The sequence below is a fragment of the Salmo trutta genome, chromosome 24 (genome assembly GCF_901001165.1).
Source record: "Salmo trutta chromosome 24, fSalTru1.1, whole genome shotgun sequence".
NCBI classification, from domain to species: domain Eukaryota; kingdom Metazoa; phylum Chordata; class Actinopteri; order Salmoniformes; family Salmonidae; genus Salmo; species Salmo trutta.
The window spans coordinates 39,509,204-39,531,952 of record NC_042980.1 but is presented as its reverse complement, the minus strand read 5'-3'; the positions used below and the strand labels follow the sequence as shown (position 1 = coordinate 39,531,952).

General features: G+C 44.1%; 1 protein-coding gene across 3 annotated transcripts; it reads right to left on the bottom strand.

Moving 5' to 3' along the window:
• Window positions 1-8,839: 8,839 nt before the first annotated feature.
• On the bottom strand, window positions 8,840-21,644 carry mapk7 (mitogen-activated protein kinase 7). Of its 3 annotated transcripts, none has more exons than XM_029712139.1 (7): window positions 21,289-21,644; window positions 19,095-19,411; window positions 15,590-15,749; window positions 13,881-15,424; window positions 12,542-13,611; window positions 10,175-10,308; window positions 8,840-9,810 (listed from the first exon to the last, which is right to left on the bottom strand). In XM_029712139.1, the coding sequence occupies exons 2-7, from the start codon at window positions 19,405-19,407 to the stop codon at window positions 9,660-9,662; spliced, it is 3,372 nt and encodes a 1,123-aa protein (XP_029567999.1). In that variant the 5' UTR covers window positions 19,408-19,411; window positions 21,289-21,644; the 3' UTR covers window positions 8,840-9,659. The 3 variants fall into 3 exon arrangements, with proteins under 3 accessions (XP_029567999.1, XP_029568000.1, XP_029568001.1); XM_029712140.1 differs by having other exon boundaries at window positions 21,413-21,644; XM_029712141.1 differs by lacking the exon at window positions 21,289-21,644 and adding an exon at window positions 20,899-21,279.
• Window positions 21,645-22,749: the final 1,105 nt, after the last annotated feature.

The following is a 22,749-nucleotide window of genomic DNA, read 5'->3' as shown; positions in this document are numbered from 1 at the left end:
TTGTCACTACATGCTTTCTAGAATCTCCATTGTCTTTGTTCTCCTGCTGCCACCTGGGCCCTGTTTGAATGCTTAAGAAATACATCATCCTTCCTCGAAGTAATTCCATCTGAGTGAGTGAAGGTAGGGTAGTGACCTAGATTACACTTATCCATTCAAGTTATAGATCTGTAATTATTAAGGGAATGAGGATGCAAGGATGCATTTCTGAAGTCAGATGAATCTCTGGTCTTTCCTTGACTCCTCACATCCTCTCATCATGGGTCATTGAAGGAGAAGGTATCTCAGAACTTCTCCTCCAATGCCCTATGAGAAGAATCAAGGAAAGACAAATGAGATTCAGAGCCCCGAGATTTGATCAAGGCCTTTTCTAAATTAGATTTACTCGGCTCCTTGTCTGTTTTTTGAAAACTTCAATGAGGGGGCGAGGAGAGGACACTTGCAATTGTTAGAAATGAGACTCCTCCACTAGCATCAGGCAAATTTGTGTAGGAATCCCAAAGTACATGTGTAAGAGAGATGTAGCGATGTAGCTCATCTTCACCTTTCAGAACACACACACGTTCTCCACTACCAAGGAGGCTCGAGACTTTGAGAATCACATCAAACCTAACCTATACTCTGAACGATCGGCTATTAAAAGCCAACTGCCATTTACTCCTGAGGTGCTGACCAGTTGCACCCTCTACAACCACTGTGATTATTATTTGACCCTGCTGGTCATCTATGAACATTTGAACATCTTGACTATGTTCTGTTATAAACTCCACCCGGCACAGCCAGAAGAGGACTGACCACCCCTCATAGCCTGGTTCCTCTCTAGGTTTCTTCCTAGGTTTTGGCCTTTCTAGGGAGTTTTTCCTAGCCACCGTGCTTCTACACCTGCGTTATTTGGTGTTTTACGCTGGGTTTCTGTACAGCACTTTGTGACATCAGCTGATGTAAGAAGGGCTTTATAAATAAATTCGATTGATTGATCAAACCCAAATGCAAGGGGACGGGAATCGCATCAAACCCAACACGCGCAAGGGGACAAGTCGACAGAAAGAACCCCATTATGATTTGCTCAATATTCACACATGCACAATCATGCAGCCTAGCATATGGCTATGCTGCCCTCAGCATAAGACAATGAGGATACCCCCTCAAGTGGGTACAATAAACATTACTTATTGCTCAGTATTAGACTTTATTATATTGCTTATGGAACAGGAGGACAGTAATACGGTGACTCTGCCAATGAATTAACAATTTACAATATTATTGAGGTGTCCTACAGATGGGGCTGCTTCCTGGAGCTTCAGAGCTTTAAATCCCTTCATGGGCAAAATATAAGTTGGAAGCTATTCCTCTTTTTTTGTTTATTGCAACTGCTAATGAAAGACGGGCTACTACACAATTGCTTTTTAAAAAATGTTTCCCCATTTTCTTCATTACCCACCCTAACTCATCTAAGTCTGCTACTTTTGGACATGTAGTGTGTCGACCATCTCATTCCAAAATCATGGGCATTAATATGGAGTTGGTCCCCCCTTGTGTTGCTATAACAGCCTCCATTCTTCTGGGAAGGCTTTCTACTAGATGTTGGAACATTGATGCGGGGACTTACTTCCATTTAGCCACAAGAGCATTCGTGAGGTCGGGCACTGATGTTGGGCAATTAGGCCTGGCTCGCAGTCGACATTCCAATTTATCCCAAAGGTGTTCGATGGGGTTGAGGTCCGGCTTTGTGCAGACCAGTCAAGTTCTTCCACACCGATCTCAACAAACCATTTCTGTATGGACCTCGCTTTGTGCACGGGGGCACTGTCATGCTGAAACAGGAAAGGGCCTTCCGCAATCTGTTGCCACAAAGTTGAAAGCACAGAATGGTCTAGGATGTCATTGTATACTGTAGCGTTAAGATTTCCCTTCACTGGAACTAAGGGGCCTAGCCCGAACCATGAAAAACAGCCCCAGACCATCATTCCTCCTCCACCAAACTTTACAGTTGGCACTATGCATTGGGGCAGGTAGCGTTATCCTGGCATCCGCCAAACCCAGATTTGTCCATCGGACTGCCAGATGGTGAAGCGTGATTCATCACTCCAGAGAATGCGTTTCCACTGCTCCAGAGTCCGATGGCGGCGAGCTTTACACCACTCCAGCCGATGCTTGGCATTGCGCATGGTGATCTTAGGGTTGTGTGTGGCTGCTCGGCCATGGAAACCCATTTCATGAAGCTCCCGACAAACAGTTATTGTGCTGACGTTGCTTCCAGAGGCAGTTTGGAACTCGGTAGTGAGTGTTGCAACCGAGGACATCTTTTTTACGCGGTCGGATTCTGTGAGCTTGTGTGGCCTACCACTACCGGGCTGAAGTGGAAACTTCTCCTAGATGTTTCCACTTCACAATAACAGCACTTACAGTTGACCGGGCCAGCTCCAGCAGGGCAGAAATTTGACCAACTGACTTGTTGGAAAGGTGGCATCCTATGACGGTGCCACGTTGAAAGTCACTGAGCTCTTCAGTAAGGCCATTCTACTGCCAATGTTTGTCTATGGAGATTGCATGGCTGTGTGTCGAGTTTATAAACCTCTCAGCAACGGGTGTGGCTGAAATAGCCGAATCCACTAATTTGAAGGGGCGTCCACATGCTTTTATTTGTATATAAAGTGTAAACTATTGGAACCAAGAAAAATAACTGATATTGGCAGGAGGGAACATAACTAACAGAAAACTAAAATATATGCTTAATCCAGTATAAACTAATGTATAGAATTTATTATAGAAGAGACAAAGTTCACAAATTCTACAGCACAACGGTAGAGTCATGTCTTAAGTGTAAAACTAACAATGACTCAATAATCCATGCCATACTTCTTTTTTTTTTTTGAATAATCCATGCCTTCTGGGAATGTTATGAAGTCAAAGTTATGGGTGGAGTCAGAAAGTTGGCTGTCAGAGGTATTACAATATAAATGTACTTTTAATCTCTGCCTGCATATTTCAAGACATGGGATATTAGGGTGCTGTGAGATACCCGATGGGTTGAATGATACTTTTCTCGTCAATCTTGAAAAAAATTATACTGGAAATCAACCCATCGGTTGTCGTTAACACACTGGAAAGGTAAAATGCTTTATCTAAATGTTGAAAGTCTGGGCGAGGGAGAGAAACAAAATGGTGCAGTTTGAGGCCATGTGGCGGAGAGTGATGCAGGTGCTGGAGATGGGGGTGTGAGCATGTGGGTCTGGTCAGGGGTTGATGTTTGTGTATTGTTTAGAAAAATAAAATACACTGAACAAAAATATAAACGCAACAATTTCAAAGATTTTACTGACTTAGTTCATATAAGGAAATCAGTCAATTAAATAAATGTATTAGGCCCTAGTCTATAGATTTCACATGACTGGAAATACAGATATGCCTCTGTGGGTCACAGATTAAAAAAAAGTAGGGGCGTGGATCAGAAAACCAGGCAGTGTCTGGTGTGATCACCATTTGCCTCATGCAACGCGACACCATCTCCTTCACATAGAGTTGATCAGGCTGTTGATTGTGGCCTGTGGAATGTTGTCCCACTCCTCTTCAATGGCTGTGCGAAGTTCCTGGATATTGGCGGGAACTGGAACACATTGATCCAGATCATCCCAAACATTCTCAATGGGTGACATGTCTGGTGAATATGCAGGCCATGGAAGAACTGGGACATTTTCAGCTTCCAGGAATTGTGTACAGATCTTTGCGATATGGGGCCGTGCATTATCATGCTGAAACATGAGGTGATGGCGGTGGATGAATGGCACGACAATAGGCCTCAGGATCTCTGTGCATTCTAACTGCCATCGATAAAATGCAATCGTGTTTGTTGTCCGTAGCTTATGCCTCCCCATACCATAACCCCACCACCACCATGTGCGCACTCTGTTCACAATGTTGACATCAGCAAACCGCTCGCCCACACGTCTGCCATCTTCCCGGTACAGTTGAAACCAGGATTAATCCGTGAAGAGCACACTTTTCCAGCGTGCCAGTGGCCAGTGAAGGTGAGTATTTGCCAACTGTAGTCTGTTACGACGCAGAACTGCAGTCAGCTCAAGACCCTGGTCAGCACGACGAGCACGCAGATTAATTTCCCCGAGATGGTTTCTTAAAGTTTGTGTGAAAATTCTTCGGTTATGGAAACCCACAGTTTCATCAGCTCTCCGGCTGGCTAGTCTCAGACGATACCCCAGTTGAAAGGCTGGATGTGGAGGTCCTGGGCTGGTGTGGTTACACATGGTCTGCAGTTGTGAGACTTGCTGGACGTACTGCCAAATTATATAAAATGTCATTGGAGGTGGCTTATGGTAGAGAAATTAACATGCAACAGCTCTGGTGGACATTCCTGCAGTCAGCATGCCAATTACTCGCTCCCTCAACTTCTGACATCTGTGGCATTGTGTTGTGTGACAACTGCACATTTATAGTGGCCTGTTGTCCCCAGCACAAGGTGCACCTGCTGTTTAATCAGCTTCTTGATATGCACACCTGTCAGGTGAATGGATTATCTTGGTAATGGGGAAATGCTCACTAACAGTGATGTCAACAAATTTGTGCACCACATGAGAGAAATAAGCAATTTGTGTGTATGCAAAGTTTCTGGGATCTTTCATTTCAGCACATTAAATATAGGACCAACACTTTACATGTTGAATTCATATTTTTTTTCAGTATAAAATCTTATACAATAGGAACACCTTTTTGTAACACCAAGGAAACTCTTGACAATGAAATTGTCCCTCTGTTCACTGTGTCCCCTAAATCAGATAGGCACATTTTCATATTTTAGAGACTTTTAATGTCACAGGCACAAGTACAGTGAAAAGCCTTTCTTGCAAGCTCTAACCCCAACAATGCAGTCATCAATAACAATGTAATACTAAAAATAAGGTAGAACAAAAACACAAGATATAAAAATAGCAGAAATAAAGTAAGTAAGCATACTAAACTCAGCAACAACAAAAAAAAGCGTCCCTTTTTCAGGACCCTCTTTCAAAGATAATTCGTAAAAATCCAAATAACTTCACAGATCTTCATTGTAAAGGGTTTAAACACTGTTTCCCATGCTTGTTCAATGAACATGCACCTGTGGAACGGTCGTTAAGACACTAACAACTTACAGACGGTAGGCAATTAAGGTCACAGTTATGAAAACTTAAGATACTGAAGAGGCCTTTCTACTGACTCTGAAAAAACACCAAAAGAAAGATGCCCAGGGTCCCTGCTCATCTGCGTGAATGTGCCTTAGGCATTCTGCAAGGAGGCATGAGGACTGCAGATGTGGCCAGGGCAATAAATTGCAATGTCCGTACTGTGAGACGCCTAAAACAGCACTACAGGGAGACAGGACGGACAGCTGATCGTCCTCGCAGTGGCAAACCACGTGTAACAACACCTGCACAGGATCGGTACATCCGAACATCACACCTGTGGTACAAGATGGCAACAACAACTGTCAGAGTTACACCAGAAACGCACAATCCCTCCATCAGTGCTCAGACTGTCCGCAATAGGCTGAGAGAGGCTGGACTGAGGGCTTGTAGGCCTATTCTATATTCAAACTATTCACCCCCCAAAGTCAATACTTTGTAGAGCCACCTTTTGCAGCAATTACAGCTGCAAGTCTCTTGGGGTATGTCTCTATAACCTTGGCACATCAAGGCATAACTGCTCCAGCTGCTTCAAGTTGGACAGGTTCCGCTGGTGTACAGCAATATTTAAGTCAAACCACAGATTCTCAATTGGATTGAGGTCTGGGCTTTGACTAGGCCATTCCAAGACATTTAAATGTTTCCCCTTTAACCACTCGAGTGTTGAAGTCGGAAGTTTACATACACCTTAGCCAAATACATTTAAACTCAGGTTTTCACAATTCCTGATATTTAATCCTAGTAAAAATTCTCTGTTTTAGGTCAGTTAGGATCACCACTTTATTTTAAGAATGTGAAATGTCAGAATAATAGTAGAGAGAATGATTTATTTCAGCTTTTATTTCTTTCATCACATTCCCAGTGGGTCAGAAGTTAACATACACTCAATTAATATTTGGTATCATTGTCTTTAAATTGTTTAATTAGGTCAAATGTTTTGGGTAGCCTTCCACAAGCATCCCACAATAAGTTGGGTGAATTTTGGCCCATTCCTCCTGACAGAGCTGGTGTAACTGAGTCAGGTTTGTAGGCCTCCTTGCACGCACACGCTTTTTCAGTTCTGTCCACTAATTTTCTATAGGATTGAGGTCAGGGCCTTGTGATGGCCACTCCAATACCTTGTTGTCCTTAAGCCATTTTGGCACAACTTTGGAAGTATGCTTGTGGTCATTGTCTATTTGGAAGACCCATTTGCAACCAAGCTTTAACTTCCTGACTGATGTCTTGAGATGTTGCTTCAATATATCCACATAATTGTCCTGCCTCATGATGCCATCTATTTTGTGAAGTGCACCAGTCCCTCCTGCAGCAAAGCACCCCCACAACATGATGCTGCCACCCCCGTGCTTCACGGTTGGGATGGTGTTCTTCGGCTTGCAAGCCTCCCCCCTTTTCCTCCAAACATAACAATGGTCATTATTGCCAAACAGTTCTATTTTTGTTTCATCAGACCAGAGGACATTTCTCCAAAAAGTATGATCTTCGTGCCCATGTGCAGTTGCAAACTGTATTCTGGCTTTTTTTATGGCGGTTTTGGAGCAGAGGCTTCTTCCTTGCTGAGTGGCCTTTCAGGTTATGTCCATATAGGACTAGTTTTACTGTGGATATAGATACTTTTGTACCTGTTTCCTCCAGCATCTTCACAAGGTCCTTTGCTGTTGTTCTGGGATTGATTTGCACTTTTCGCACCAAAGTACATTCATCTCTAGGAGACAGAACGCGTCTCCTTCCTGAGCGGTATGACGGCTGTGTGGTCCCATGGTGTTTATACTTGTGTACTATTGTTTGTACAGCTGAACGTTGTACCTTCAGGCATTTGGAAATTGCTCCCAAGGATGAGCCAGGTCTATAATTTGTTTTCTGAGGTCTTGGCTGATTTCTTTTGATTTTCCCATGATGTCAAGCAAAAGAGGCACTGAGTTTGAAGGTAGGCCTTGAAATACATCCACATGTACACCTCCAATTGACTCAAATTATGTCAATTAGCCTATCAGAAGCTTCTAAAGCCATAACATAATTTTCTGGATTTTTCAAGCCAGTTTTTAAAGGCACAGTCAACTTAGTGAATGTAAACTTCTGACCCACTGGAATTGTGATACAGTGAATAATCTGTCTGTAAACAATTGTTGGAAAGATTACTTGTGTCATTCACAAAGTAGATGTCTTAACCGACTTACCAAAACTATAGTTAACAAGAAATTTGGGGAGTGGTTGAAAAACGAGTTTTAATGACTCCAACCTAAGTGTATGTAAACTTCCCACTTCAACTGTATGTGCATATTATGTGTGTGAGCAAATTATGGAGTGAGTGTACTGCAGTATCAGTGTATGTAGTGTTTAGGGCATAATCAAAAATAAGAACCAAATCCAAAAGGTCAACTCAGTCCGTTCCGTGTAGCCATTATGTTAGCTATTTCGCATTCTTATGCCATGGGGATAGAAGCTGTTCAGGAGCCTGTTGATGTCAGACTTGATGCACTGGTACTGAGCGGAAGCAGAGGGAATAGAATAATGGCTTGGGTGGTTGGAGTCTTTAACAATTTAACCGGGCCTTTCTTTCACACCGCCTGATATAGAGGTCCTGGATGGCAGGGAGCTCAGCCCCAGTGATATACTGGGCTGTCCGCTCCACTCTCTGTAGCGCCATGTGATTGAGGGCGGTGCTATTGCCATTACAGGCAGTGATGCAGCCAGTCAAGATGATCTCAATGGTACAGCCGTATAACTTTTTGATGGCTCATGCCAAACTTTTTCAACCTCGAGGGGGAAGAGGCGCCGTCTTCACCTTCTTCACGACTGTGCATGTGCGTGTGGGCCATTTTAAGTTTGGCGATTTGGACACTTCAAGCTCTCGACCCGCTCCACTGCAGCCCGTCGATGTGGATGGGGGCGTGCTCGCCACCCCGTTTCCTGTAGTCCACGATCAGCTCCTTGGTCTTACTGACGTTGAGACAGAACTTGTTGTTCCGAACCCACATTGTCCAGTCACAGACCACCTCCCTGTAGGCTGTCTCATCGTCGCCGGTAATCAGGCCTACCACCGCCGTGTCACCGCCAAACTTGGTGTTGTGCGTGGATGAACAGGGAGTACAGGAGGGGACAAAGCACACACACACCTCTGTGGGGCCCCAGTGTTGAGGGTCAGCATGGTGGAGGTGATGTTGCCTACCTACACCACCTGAGGTCGGCCTGTCAGGAAGTCCAGGATCCAGTTTTAGAGGGAGGTGTTCAGTACCAGGGTTCTAAGCTTGGTGACAAGCTTTGAGGGCACAATGGTGTTGAACGCTGAGCTGTAGTCAATGAACAGTATTCTCATATAGGTATTCCTCTTATCTAGGTGGGTGAGGGCAGTGTGGAGTGCAATAGATATTGCTTTGTCTTTGGGGGTGGAGGCCCACTTTTTCTTATCCTGCTTATACGGAATTTACTATTACTTAAACTATGTATTTCTTTGTTTTAAATGTTCTTCTTTTGAGTGGCAACCTATGTTTTGTAAATGTATAATGATCAACAGATTAATATTGCACTGAACATGTTGAAACATGATTACCTGCCAACGCTAATCTCCATTTTCTGTTCATGCGTTCACACCCATTCACTGTGGTGAACGATTGTCAACTCTCAAATTACAAGCCCCTCAACTCTCCAATAACACCAAACGACAACTTTTTGACAGCGAATGGTAGCAAAGAGGATTCAACAGGGTTGCTTTAATAGTGACAACGTTGAGTTTTGGCCTGTTCCTAATAAATCATTCCTGATCAGGATTGTATTCATTAGAGACCAAACGAAAGAAACCGGACTGAAACGGTAGGACTACCTGGACTCATAACAAACACACACAAAAAAAACAACATTACAAAGTCTTTTCCATTGCGTGCCCTAATGAACATGACCCAGTCATTGCGATTGTATTAATTGCGATTTCATCAATGTATTTTCCCCCCTGCTGGTGTAATAACCTGCATAGGCTACAATTATGTTAACAAACCACCTTCTCTCCTCTCTTTCAGGGCCCGTTGTAAAACAGCAGCAATCATACAAGTTATGACCCAATGATCTTTATTAAAAGAACCATGAACACTGTATGAAGAAATGCTAGAAAAACAAAAACAATTAAATAGATAATCCTTAGAGTGTCTATTACAAAGCATATAACCCAGAGCTCAGACTCCTCCTTTCTAGGAAACGTCTAAATGTAGGGACACAAGAGTCTAGTGTTGACCAGAGCCCTATGGGCCCGATCAAATGTAGTGCACTACATAGGGACTAAAGGTACCATTAGGGGATGAAATACCCTGTATAGCAGTTCCAGATCTGGGACTAGACTATTTGTATAGTATTTAGGGGCAATTTACCTACTCCCAAGTTTACCTACTCCCACTGTGTGGGGAATGCACTTGGGACGCAGACAATGCAATCTGATGTCTGGTAAGGGGCTATTTCTACCTCCAGTGACTTGGTTGTTATTCCAGAAGGAGGGAGTCAGGTGTCAGAGGGGATGGAGTCAGAGAGGATCATGGGAGATCCTAGCTGTAGTTCCTGCTGTAGCGATTCCAGGTCAGCCGGAGTCATGCGGTGCACCTCCAGCCAATCAGAGAGCAGGGAGGCCGAGAGGGGGCCTGAGTCATTGTAACTGATGGAGGAGAAAAGAGAGTGAGGGTTTGATAAACGTTCCCTTGCTGGTGCTAATTATCTTTTTGACTGACAGTACACCAACTCCAAATGTATGTATGGTATAACATTTGCATCTACAGTGATTTCTGGGGTATACTTGTTTAAACTGTGTTTAACATAAGCAAATTAATTATGTTTTCATAGCGCACTGATACACAAATGTGTTAGACTTGTTAGGGTACCTGTAAATACACAGTAAAATCTATACCCGTTTACACTATAGTGCCGACCTGAAACTGTACTATGCTGGCTGATCATTTATTTTCACAGTCTTTCGCAGCACTGTTCCAGGAATGATGGTGTAGGTGTAAAGCTTGACTCACCTGTCTCTGAGGTCTGCGTGCTGGAGGTCAGTGAGGGACTGGTTGAAGAGGTCATCCAGGTCAAAGCCCACTCCGTACCCTGCCCCACTGCCCTTAGGGGTGACAGAGAACACCGGAGGCAGCACATCTTCCACCTGAGAGAGGCAACGAGACGTTAAAACCTGGCATCACCAACATCTATGTTGTTGATGTAAAGAATATGTGTTGGTCTGTGGTGTGTAATGAGGACCAACCAGATGCTACACTTGACACTTATGAAATTGCTTATTCCAGTTACTAATAGCCGACCAATCAGCCTGTTACCAACCCTTAGTAAACCTTTGGAAAAATGTGTGTTTGACCAGATACAATGCTATTTTACTGTAAACAAATTGACAAGACTTTCAGCACACTTATAGGGAAGGACATTCAACAAGCACGGCACTTACACAAATGACTGACAATTGGCTCAGAGCAATGTATGATAAAAAGATTGTAGGAGCTGTTTTGTTAGACTTCAGTGTAGCTTTTGACATTGTCCATCATAGTCTGCTGATGTAAAAACTTGTATGGCTTTACACCCCCTGCTATATTGTGGATAAAGAGTTGCTTGTCTAACAGAACACAGAGGCTGTACTTTAATGGAAGCCTCTCCAACATAATCCAGGTAGAATCAGGAATTCCCCAGGGCAGCTGTCTAGGCCCGTTACTTTTTTCAATCTTTACTAATGACATGCCACTGGCCTTGAGTAAAGCTAGTGTGTCTATGTATGCGGATGACTCAACACTATACACATCAGCTACTACAGCGAGTGAAATCACTGCAACACTTAAGAGCTGCAGTTAGTTTCAGAATGGGTGGCAAGGAATAAGTTAGTCCTAAATATTCCTAAAACTAAAAGCATTGTATTTGGAACAAAACACCCACTAAACCCTAAACCTCAACTAAATCTGGTAATAAATAATGTGGAAATTGAGGTCACTAAACTGCTTGGAGTAACCCTGGATTGTAAACTGTCATGGTCAAACCATGTTGATACAACAGTAACTAAGAAGTCTGTCCATAATAAAGCGCTGCTCTGCCTTTTTAACAACACTATCAACAAGGCAGGTCCTACAGGCTTTAGTTTTGTCACACCTGGACTACTGTTCAGTTGTGTGGTAAGGTGCCACAAAGAGGTACCTCGGAAAATTACAATTGGCTCAGAACAGGGCAGCATGGCTGGCCCCTTAAATGTACACAGAGCTAACAACATGGAAATCTTTTGCGGCTCAAAGTGGAGGAGAGATTCATTTCATCACTTTTTGTAAGAAGTGTTGACAGGCTGAATGCACCGAGTTGTCTGTTTAAACTACTAGCACACAGCTCAGACACCCATGCATATCCCAAAAGACATGCCACCAGAGGTCTCTTCACAATCCCCATGTCAAGAACTGACTATGGGAGGCGCACAGTACTACATAGAGCCATGGCTACATGGAACTCTATTCCACATCAGGTAACTGATGCAAGCAGTAGAATCAGATTTAAAAAACATAACAATACCTTATGGAACAGTAGGGACTGTGAAGAGACACAGGCACACATAAGACACACACATACACATGGATGTTGTATTGTAAATATGCGATAGAGGAGTAATGGCCTGAGGGAACACAATACATGTATTGGGTAAAGTGTTATGAAATGTAATGTCATGTAATATTTTCAACTGTATATAACTGTCTTAATGTTGTTGGACCCCAGGAATGGCTGATAATGGGGATCCTTAATAAATACAAATACACCATAGAGTTAGAAAAGCTAGAGGTTAGTACCTCCTATCTTTGCCATTGATCACTTCTGTGGCAGCGCCATGGAGAGCTGTTTGGATTATGAAGTAGTCAATGTTGTTCTCCTCATGGATGGACTCACCATCCATGAGATCAAAATGATACTTTTAACTATGTTTTCTAGCTATACAGCGTTTACAATTCCATTGTTTACAAAGTGAGGTAAAAACAGTTTAGAATTTGGGGTTTTGATAGGGTTTGACAATTTAACTCATAAGGTATTAAAAAGGTATATTCTTTGTATTGTTAATACCTTTAACCCATGCTAAGTCCCACCCAGTTGACTGTCAGTATTTTGCTATCACTATTTTGTCCCAAGTCCGCCCTCTAGCTTAGTGGTTTAGTTAATCTACTTTTAGAACCCCCCCACCCCCCCCAAAAAAACAAATATTGGGCCCACCAGACAAAATATGGCCAATATTCTGATTAGAATAAAAATATGAAAAATACATAACTACAATACTGCTAAGAAAATATATAACAGGGGGAGGGGGGGTCTAGGACAGGGTGAGATTAGGAAGAAAGGAAGGTCAGATACCCTCCACTCAGACCCACCTGTGACTTTGAGAGCTGCAGTGTGACCGTGTGGATGTCAGGGGCCACAGTGTGCCCCGGCTGTCCGGTGTCTGTGAACCCTAAGCTGGGCTGAGGAAGGGACAGGGCCCCTAAGGCCCCGCAGAGAGGGCTCTGCGTGTGGGACCCGGGCTTCTCTCTCAGAGCCGAGCACAGCTTCTCCATGGGCCCGGCCCCACTAGTGACTGAGTTAGGGTGAGAGTTGATGTTGTTCTGACCACCCCCTGTTCTCATGTTGCCATTGGTTTCGCTCGATGGTAGTGCTGGGGCTTTCGTCAAGAAAGTCCCCACGGGGTGCGGCTGAGGGAAGCTTGTCTGGCAGGCTTGGGGTGATCTGTTAAGGGGTAGCTGCTGTTGCTGGGAAGTCCCGGCCCCTACCTGCTGCCCGGCCCAATTCCCCAGACAGTTGAAGATCCTTGGCCCTTCGTACTCACCCTGCGGCGGTTTTAGCGTGTTGTTTTTTGTTGTTTCCACCATGTCCATCCCTCTACTCACAGCCACACGCCCCATCTCCTCTCCCTTTGTCTGGCCCAGAGAGAAAGGCAGTGAGCCCTGGGTATTTAGTGGCTGGAACATGCCTGACAGATTGGGCTCTATTTGGTGTACCGTCTGTTTGTGAGTCTGAATCTCCCCTGCTTCCTTATCCGATTTCGTGTGGTTTACAGCCATTGCCGCCTGGGTGTTTTCGCTCGATTTCCCGCTGAGGTGAGAACTTACTTTGCAGCCCTTAGTTTTGGCTGCGTCGACATCGGGGTTCTGTGATTTGTCTGCACGGCTGTCCATCATCCTCTTCCAGCGTTCCAATAGGCTCTTGTCATTGTCGCTCAGGAGAACCCCACCCAATGAGTCCCCTTCTCTTCTCTCCTTCTCTTTCATCTTCCTCTCCCGCTCTTTAGCTCGCTCCTGCCTCCTCCGCCTCTTCTCCTCCCTTTCTCTTTGGCGCTCCTGGGCTGTGACGGGCCGCCGTAGCTCCGGAAGAGAGAGGGAGGAAGTTAGGGAGCATGTCAGACCTGCTCCACCTGTATCCATGCTCAGCGCTGTTGGACCTCCATCTGAAGAGAGAACACAAGAAATATTCTCGTTAAAGGGTAGTGCAGACAATATATATATTTGTTTCCTTACATTGAAAGTAGTCAATGGACAAGGAGAGACTGCTTTGGTTTCTAACCAAAACCCAATATAAAAGTCAATGTTCACCAGTTTCCATGTTTAAAATGCCCATACTGAACTATTCCTTTAAAATGTAACACAGTAAGACGCAAGCACGTCAGCCCTTTTTAAGAGGAGAGGAGACTTGGAAGTGTAGACTTGTACGATTTACCTCTGGCTTTGTTTCTGAGAGCCGACTTCCGCAAGGCCTCCTTGAGCGCTGCTTTGGTGTCCTCCGAAATGGCTCCATCTTTCCTGGTCCCTTCCCCTGCCCCCGCTGTTCCCCTCGCCCCCTTGGACAATGACTGAGTGAGGGACTGCGAAAGCGACTGAGCTTGGGCCTGGGAAAGCATGAGAGAAGGCACAGAGTTGGGCAGAGGGGCCATGGTGTTGTGTGCTAAAGTGGAGGACACGGAAGACGCAGCCTGGCCCTGAGACATTGGCTGACTCTGGTTGACTTGTGTCAGAGGTCCCCCCTGGCTGGTGGGTACTAGCTCCTCCACCTTCGAGCTTTCCCTCAGAGCTTCAGATGGTGAGGTGCCCTGGGAAGAGACTGGCGTGATCAGGTCTATGATCTCAGGCTGCCCGCTGTCCGAGTTGGCGCTGGGCATGTCCACGTCCTGGCAACTCTCTGTCTGGGTCAGGGGAGGCAACGTGTGGGTCAGACGTTGGGATGGGGTCACCTCTAAAAGGGACGGGGCCTGTTTACTAAAGGACGGCAGCTGATTGGCAAAAGTTTGGCTCCCTCCTGTCGTTATATGATGCTGATTGGCTTGACTCTTTGACACTGGTTGCGGCTGCATCGGCGATACCGGTGTCGGTCGTGACATGGAAGCCAATGAGTTATTGGTCAGGTTGACGGTGGAGGTTTGAGCAGACCGTTGGTCACCACCCTGCCTCTGTAAGGGCCTGAATTGGATCCTCTGCCGGTTGTTCTGCTTCCGCCGGTGGAAGTCCTGGATCTCCACCAGGATGGCCTCTTTGATCTGCTCCCGGCTCATGGGCGCCTTGTCGAACTCAAAGTCGAAGGCGGGCACGCAGATGGGCTCATCGTCCTGGTCGTGGTACTTGGACAGGTAGGGGTGCTCCAGTGCCTGGCTCACATCAATCCGCTCGCGAGGATCGAAGCGCAGCATGGTGGCCAGCAGGTCCAGGGCAGCAGGCTCGGCCTGCGGGTACAACTTGGCCAAGGGCACAGGTGCGTGCGACGGCAGGCTCCGCACATACGAGCGCACCCGATCGGCCCCGATGGCCCCGATCACGCCCTCTGGTGGTGTGCCCAACACAGACAGGATAAGCTGCAGCTGGTGGACATAGTGCTTCCCGGGAAACAGCTGCTTGCGGCCCAGCATCTCAGCAAAGATGCAGCCCACGGACCACAGGTCGATGGCCAGGCTGTAGTGGTGCAGCGAGAGCATTAGTTCAGGGGCGCGGTACCAGCGCGTGGCCACGTACTCGGTCATGAAGGAGTGGGACTCCTCGGGATGTGAGCTAAGGCCCCGGGCCATGCCAAAGTCACCGATCTTCAGCTCGCAGTTCTCGTTGACCAGCAGGTTGGAGGGCTTGAGGTCACGGTGGATGACATTGGCTGAGTGCACGTACTTGAGACCGCGGAGGAGCTGGTACAGGAAGTAGCGTGTGTGCTCTGGAGTCAGCGGCTGCCGGGAGTGGATGATCTGGTGGAGATCACTCTCCATCAGGTCCAGAACCACATATCTGGAAGAGGAGCGACGAGGACAAAACAGAAAAGATGGAGAAATGAACGCTTTGTTGTATCTAGTCATTTGTAAGTTATGTTTTTTTTCTCGACTTTACAACAACAAAAAAGTACTTTCAAATAAGGAGCATCCAGAAATCTAATTAGGAATAAGAGTTACTTACACAGACTTGAAGTGAGGGAGGCTAGGCTGGAGGATGTCTTTGATGGCGATAATGTTGTCATGTTTGAAATGCTTGAGAATCTTCAGCTCTCGTAATGTACGCTTAGCGTTTTGCACCACCTCAAAAGCATTGGGAATCTTCTTAATTGCCACTTGTTGACCTGTAGATAAGTTACCCAGATGGAAAAAATATACTGAACAAAAATAAAACGCAACAATTTCAAAGATTTTGTTACTGAGAAGGAAATTAGTCAATTTAAATAAATTCATTAGGCCCTAATCTATGGATTTCACATGACTGGGCAGGGGCACAGCCATGGGGGGGCCTGAGAGGGCATAGACCCACACACTTGGAGCAAGGTCCACCCACTGCGTAGCCAGGCACAGCCAATCAGAATGAGCTTTTCCCCACAAAATGACTTCAGACAAAATACCCCCCCAACTAGAGCCGTGACTGTAGTTAGATCCCTGTATGGATTTCTTCCTTAAAAGGGTTCTAGAGTAAGTAAGGGATAATCAACGAGGGGCTATGCGTTCTCTTGAAAATAATGAATGACGTGGGAAGTGTGTTCCATGGTGTGCTAGCGGAGTGGAACTAACCTTCCACGGAGTTGCATTATTTTACAGAGAACGCATAGAGCCCCGAGTTGATTATCCCTATTATATTGGCCATGTACCACAAACCTGAGGTGCCTTATTGCTATTATAAACTGGTTACCAATCAGTGTCTTATAAACACCTGTTTCCAGTTGCAGGTGGAACTCCGATAACCAGGAAATATTCAGAAATATATTAAGTCCACTTTTTGTATCTAGGGAGAAATGGTCTCTCGGAAGTGTTGTTTGGGTCGCACTTTGTGGCGCGCTTTCCTCTACTTCTATTGGCCGTGACCATGTCGCTTAGAAATGACTAGTTCCAGCAAAGATGTTGGGAAATGCGAGATCTCTAGCAGCTAAAATGGAAAGGGAACTTAGTGCAAAAAGTGGATTTAATATTTTTCTGAATATGCTGTCTTTTGGGGTTCCACCTGTAACTTGAAACAGGCGTTTATAAGACACAGGTGCCTTCCAAATCAAGGAAGTAATCGCCAAGTTAAGGTTGGTTGTATATTGTTTTACCGTATTGTCAATTAACCATCAACTAGCTATGCCGCTGGATGTTTGAGTCTGATTGGCTAGAGAAGCCCATATGGCATCTGTTAATGCTGACACATCCTGACAAAATATACCCTATGACTGGCCTGAATGTGCCTTTATGGACTTTGTAAACTGTCGAGAGTAGACCATTAACTGACCCAAATGGTTGCCAAATCAGGCAAAGGCTAGATGCAGTTATTTTACAATGAAACATGCATTCGAAAACACTGGGATTTTTGAGTGGATATTCAAATGCCTTTTCACTATCTGTTTAGGCTCAAGCCTCGACCAAAGTTCTGTACTCCCTTGTAAATAATAACACAATTATTCACTGCATTGTGATGTAGGAATCGTCATTTTCTTGTCCCTAAAAACATAAATCAATAGGGGAGCTTTTCAAGCTGGGCACTGGGAGCGCTGCCTGGGGAAAGGACAGCAGGCTACACCTGTCATCTGCTAACTTGTTTTCATGACAGGACAATTCGCTGCAGTAGTAGGCCTACATACTATTTTATAAAGATTTTGCAAAATATCTTAAATAAACACATCCTCTGTAGGGTAATGCAAAGACAACGTATCAAATAAATTGCTGGGAAAAGTTTGGGAGGCGAGAGAGAGAGAGAGAGAGAGAGAGAGAGAGAGAGAGCGAGCGATGGTGTGATCACATTGGATGGTGATGTTCAATTGATACATTGTTGCACAGGACAGGCAGAGAGATAAGCACAGTGAACAATAAGATCCAAATGAGTTCACAACCATTCGAAAAATGAAAATCACTTGGCATGGAATGATTAACTTTGACACGCTGATGTGCCGGCTAAACAGTGTTGTTACATTTAAATACACGTTTCTATAGTATTCTTCATTACATGTACATTTTAGTATTATTTGCATTTGCCACTATGACAAACTCACCATGAAGGCACTGAATGGTCTGTAAACACATTATACAGCGAGCAGTAGAATGTGTTAAATGCTGTGATCAGTTAGTTGATTGACAGGTGTAAAACAATAAACACTCAACTATGTTTGCCATCGATTCATAGTTAATTGTTAGAATTATCGTACAGAGGCCCTTAAAGGGACATTATTGTACAGAGGCCCTTAAAGGGACATTATCGTACAGAGGCCCTTAAAGGGACATTATCGTACAGAGGCCCTTAAAGGGACATTATCGTACAGAGGCCCTTAAAGGGACATTTACATTTTAAACTTCATCTCCTGCACCACTTCAACATCAACATGTGAAAATGGCAAGTTTCTATGTTTTGTAGTAAAAATAATAGTGGAAGATAAGTGTTTCAGATGACATCATCCTGAAACACGACATATATATATATATATATATATATATAAAATTATTTTTTTTTTTACCTTTATTTAACAAGGCAAGTCAGTTGAGAACAAATTATTATTTACAATGACGGCCTACACCGTCCAAACCCCGGCGACGCTGGGCCAATTGTGCGCTGCCCTATGGGACTCCCAATCACAGCCGGTTGTGATACAGCCTAGAATTGAACCAGGGTGTTTGTAGTGACGCCTCAAGCACTGAGATGCAGTGCCTTAGACCGCTGCGCCACTGGGGAGCCCATTATTGGTGTGGAGAATCGATACAGTTACATATTGGGATATTATTTTTGACGATATATCATATCGTTTTGACAAAATCGCAATATTATTTTTTAGCTAGTTTGCTGTACCTGCACCAAAACTACACTATTTTCCTTCATAGCTTGTTCTACTTATTTTTATAAGAGGGAGTCAATTTGTATTCATGAATTTTATTTCCATGACCGGTCAAAACTCATCTTATGGCTCTCTCTTGTCCCTCTGCAGCAGACATATGGTGAGCAGTATGTTACATTTGTAACATCGAATCGCAATAAAATCACAGTATCAAATCACAACACAAATGCAAATACATAGTGATAATATCAATAAGTATCATGATAATATCGTATCATGAGCTTTCTGGCAATTCCCAACCCTAATAGAAACATGCTGTTTTCACCTATGTTGGTGTGGTGCTGGAGATTATGAATATGAAGTACAAACATTTTGAAATATCCCCTTAATTGATTATTTTAGATGGGTAATTTCAATCAAGAAACGTTTTTTTTTTTTTTTTTTAATGTATTCGGCTGGCAATATTTTAAGGTAGGCCTATAAGAAAAGTAGATGGGCCCAGGCCCCTAGGCCCAAGCACCCACAAGCCAATGGGAGAAGAGGATCCAAGGTTCTCCCTCCATTGGACCTGCTCCTACAACGAGTTTGCGAGGATTTGATATAACAGGGATGGAGCAAGCAAGGATATGACAACTAGTATTGTTTTCAGTCACAACCCAAAACTTCCAAGCAGCCTCTCACCATTGTCCCGCCTCCTGGCGGAGGACACGACGCCATAGGCCCCTGTGCCGATGGTCTCTATGATGTCATACTCCTCGCCAACCTCAAAATTCACATCCAGGGAGTGGGCTTTGAGCAAAGCCAAGTTCTTGGCTGCTGTGCTGGTGTCTGCCGTACTGCCTGTTTCGTTGCTTGGTTCCACATGCAACCTCCCTACTTCATCATGATGGTTCTTGTGGTTGTTGTCCCTGCCATTGTTGATGACCATTGAACTCTGTGTTGCCATAGCCCCGGATTCAGCAGTTTCGCCTTTTCCCCCCTCCTTGGATGACATGATCCTAGAGGGAAGAGAAGAGGAAACAGAAGGGACATGATTAACCAGTCAGAAGCTACATCTATTTTTGAATCAGGCTGTGCAGCTGAGCTCCAACTCATTTCTTTACATTGAAAGCAGTTGATTCAAAGCTCATTTCATTTGATTAAAATCTCATTCCTCCGGGAGGTAGGCATATCACTGTCCAGATATAGTGCCTTAGCAAAGGGGTCTGAATACTTTACTTTTTCCACTTTGTTACATTACAGCCTTATTCTAAAATTGATTAAATCACCCCCCCCCCCCCCTCAATTTACACACAATACCCCATAATGACAAAGCAAAAACTGTTTTTTAGAAATGTTTGCATGTAAAAAAAATAAAAAATTCAATTAAACAAATGTAAATATCACATTTACATAAGTATTCAGATCCTGTACTCAGTACTTTGTTGAAGCACCTTTGGCAGTGATTACAGCCTTGAGTTTTCTTGGGTATAACGCTACAAGCTTGGCACACCTGTATTTGGGGAGTTTCTCTCATTCTTCTCTGCAGATCCTTTCAAGCTCTGTCAGGTTGGATGGGGAGCGTTGCAGCACAGCTATTTTCAGGTCTCTTAGGAGATGTTTGTTCGGGCACAAGTCCGGGCCACTCAAGGACATTCAGAGACTTGTCCCAAAGCCACTCCTGCGTTGTCTTGGCTGTGTGCTTAGGGTCGTTGTCCTGTTGGAAGGTGAACCTTCGCCCCCAGTCTGAGGTTCTGAGCCCTCTGGAGCAGGTTTTCATCAAAGATCTCTCTGTACTTTGCTCGGTTCATCTTTGCCTTGATCCTGACTGGTCTCCCAGTCCCTGCCGCTGAAAATCATCCCCACAGCATGATGCTGCCATCACCATGCTTTACCGTAGGTTACTCCATACGTCTTGGTTTCATCAGACCAGAGACCATGTTTCTTATGGTCTGAGAGTCTTTAGGTGCATTTCCAAATCATGTCCAATCATTTGAATTTACCACAGGTGGACTCCAAACAAGTTGTAGAAACATCTCAAGGATCATCAACTGAAACTGGATGCACCTCAGCTCAATTTCGAGTCACATAGCAAAGGGTCTGAATACTTATTTAAATAAGGTATTTCTGTTTTTGATTTGTAATAAATTTGCTAAAATTTCAAAAAGTGTGTTTTTTTCCTTTGTCATTATGGGGTATTGTGTGTAGATAGCTGAGAACATATAAATATTTAATCCATTTTAGAATAAGGCTTTAACTTAACAAAATGTGGAAAAAGTCAAGGGGTCTGAATACTTTCCAAAGGCACTTTTCATCAGAGGAAACCAGTGGTCGTTAGAAAATTGAAATTGAAACCTCAATGCCATACAACTGCAATGACTGCAACATAGGTTGGAGGTTAAATAAAGTAGAACGTTTCTTTAAGCTATGTCTATATAATACCTGTGCAAGGAAAAGGCCTTGACTATCCTAATCAATAGCCCTATTCATAGGAGGATGGTGGCACCTTAATTGGGGAGGACGGTCTCAAACAGTGTTTGATGCCATTCTATACGCTCTGTTCCCGGCCGTTATTATGAGCCGTTCTTGAAAAAGAATAAGGCCTATGTTATATGAAATATTCGCAATATCTCTAACATTTGAAATTTCATTATCATATCAAAATAAGCAGATCTTTATTATGTTATAGATGAATCATTGGCTGATTAGTCAAATATCACACAATCAGCTCTGAGATATTATAGCCTAGTGGATTGCATTTTGGGGTAATCCAGTAAATCATCTCATCACGAGATCAGCTGCTACAATAGGACTCTGATACCCACGTAATCCTTTTTATGCACGGACAATGAGGAACAGTGTACCCTCTTGCATGGGCGTATCGGTATTAGCCTACCTGCGTCTTCAGAAAAGATAGCTAGCCGCACAACAATGGCCAACAAAACGACTGCTTCCATGAGTTGAGCTGAAGCCTTTATCAAATATGCCTGCCAAATGCCAATCCTGTTTTTAATGTTCACCTGAAAATAAACTACAATAGCAGTACGCTACATTGCATGGCAATTTGTTGTTATCGCGACTGTAAATACACTTCCTTGTAATCTTCCGTTTTCTTCTTCTTCTTCTTTGGGATTTGGTTGGTGGATCGCATCCAAGTTTTAGGTGCATAGACCGCCACCTACTGTACTGGAGTGAGGCCAGTCATGGTGCGAGGCCAGTCATGGGGTGCCGTCCAAACACTTAAAAGACACACCCTAAATATATCATTATTAATATACGCCTACTATATGATAGCTAGCAAATTAATTAACTAACTAATGTTAGCCTGCCTAGCTGGAACTTCTGAAGGAAAATGTTTTATTTCTACAATTTCCAAAAGATACCCAAACAAAAACATATTTACTTTTTACGAGACGCATTTATGCAGTCATGTACGTTAGTAGCACAATTTCTAACTTAATTGCATTAATTTTTACTTACACTTGTATGCTGACTTCTCTATAAATGTTGTTTTTAAGTTTTCACTGACTTTTCTTAGCGGATGAACAATCGCCACGAATTGAATTATGGGGAGTTTCAGGTCCCGGAGTGAACATAATTGTACACTCGCAAAGCCGACTAAAAACGAGGGCTGAGGGGCTTATGTTGTAAACTTCCCTTGCTTGGCTAATCATTTGGATCACCCTCCAAGATGGCGACAGGGATTCCCCCAAGGGCATAAGGCGAAGGTAAGTAGACGAGGGTGTGTCTTTTAAGTGTTTGGACCGCAGCCATGGCCTACATACATAAAAGTATCTTCATTAGTCCTGTTCCTCTAAGAAAGTGAAATGTAGCCCTAGACACAACCACATAAACTCATTAAAAACTCACTACCCCATTCCACTACTTTGACTCTATCTGCTCCTGCACCATGCCAATGGCCTGGGAGGACGGGACACCATCACTCAACACCTCCTGTAAACTCTTCTGAAAACAAATCTTGTTCATCCAAATACATCTCTGCAGCTGCCACCACATCTATTTTCTGTGATTTACATTCCATTTCTGAGGTGCAGTTGATAACCATTGTTATGAACGCTAAGAAGATAAACTTATTGAAGCATAAATCACTCGTTGGCCTATCCCTCTGTGCAAGCACAAATCTACTACTCACTGGAATCCTCTCAGGATCGCTCACCCTTTACCCATACTACTCTACTCTCTTCACTGCCTCAGCATACGACACCCTCTGCACTACTCTGATTCTTGCCAGTTCAACCTGCCTCTCTCGCACCGAACACTTCCGATCCCCAGCAACATGGGCACCCCTACAGTTAACACACACAGCTTTATCCACTGAAACCACACAATCCTCTGT

What these genes read in the sequence shown, in the direction of transcription:
- mapk7 (XM_029712139.1), bottom strand. Translation starts at nt 19,407, where the DNA reads ATGTCATCCAAGGAGGGGGGAAAAGGCGAAACTGCTGAATCCGGGGCT. An exon ending in CTCCCTCACTTCAAGTCTGT is followed by an intron (nt 15,425 to 15,589) that starts GTAAGTAACTCT and finishes CTCCTCTTCCAG; the next exon opens with ATATGTGGTTCTGGACCTGA. An exon ending in TGCAGCTCTCAAAGTCACAG is followed by an intron (nt 10,309 to 12,541) that starts GTGGGTCTGAGT and finishes TGCCTCTCTCAG; the next exon opens with GTGGAAGATGTGCTGCCTCC.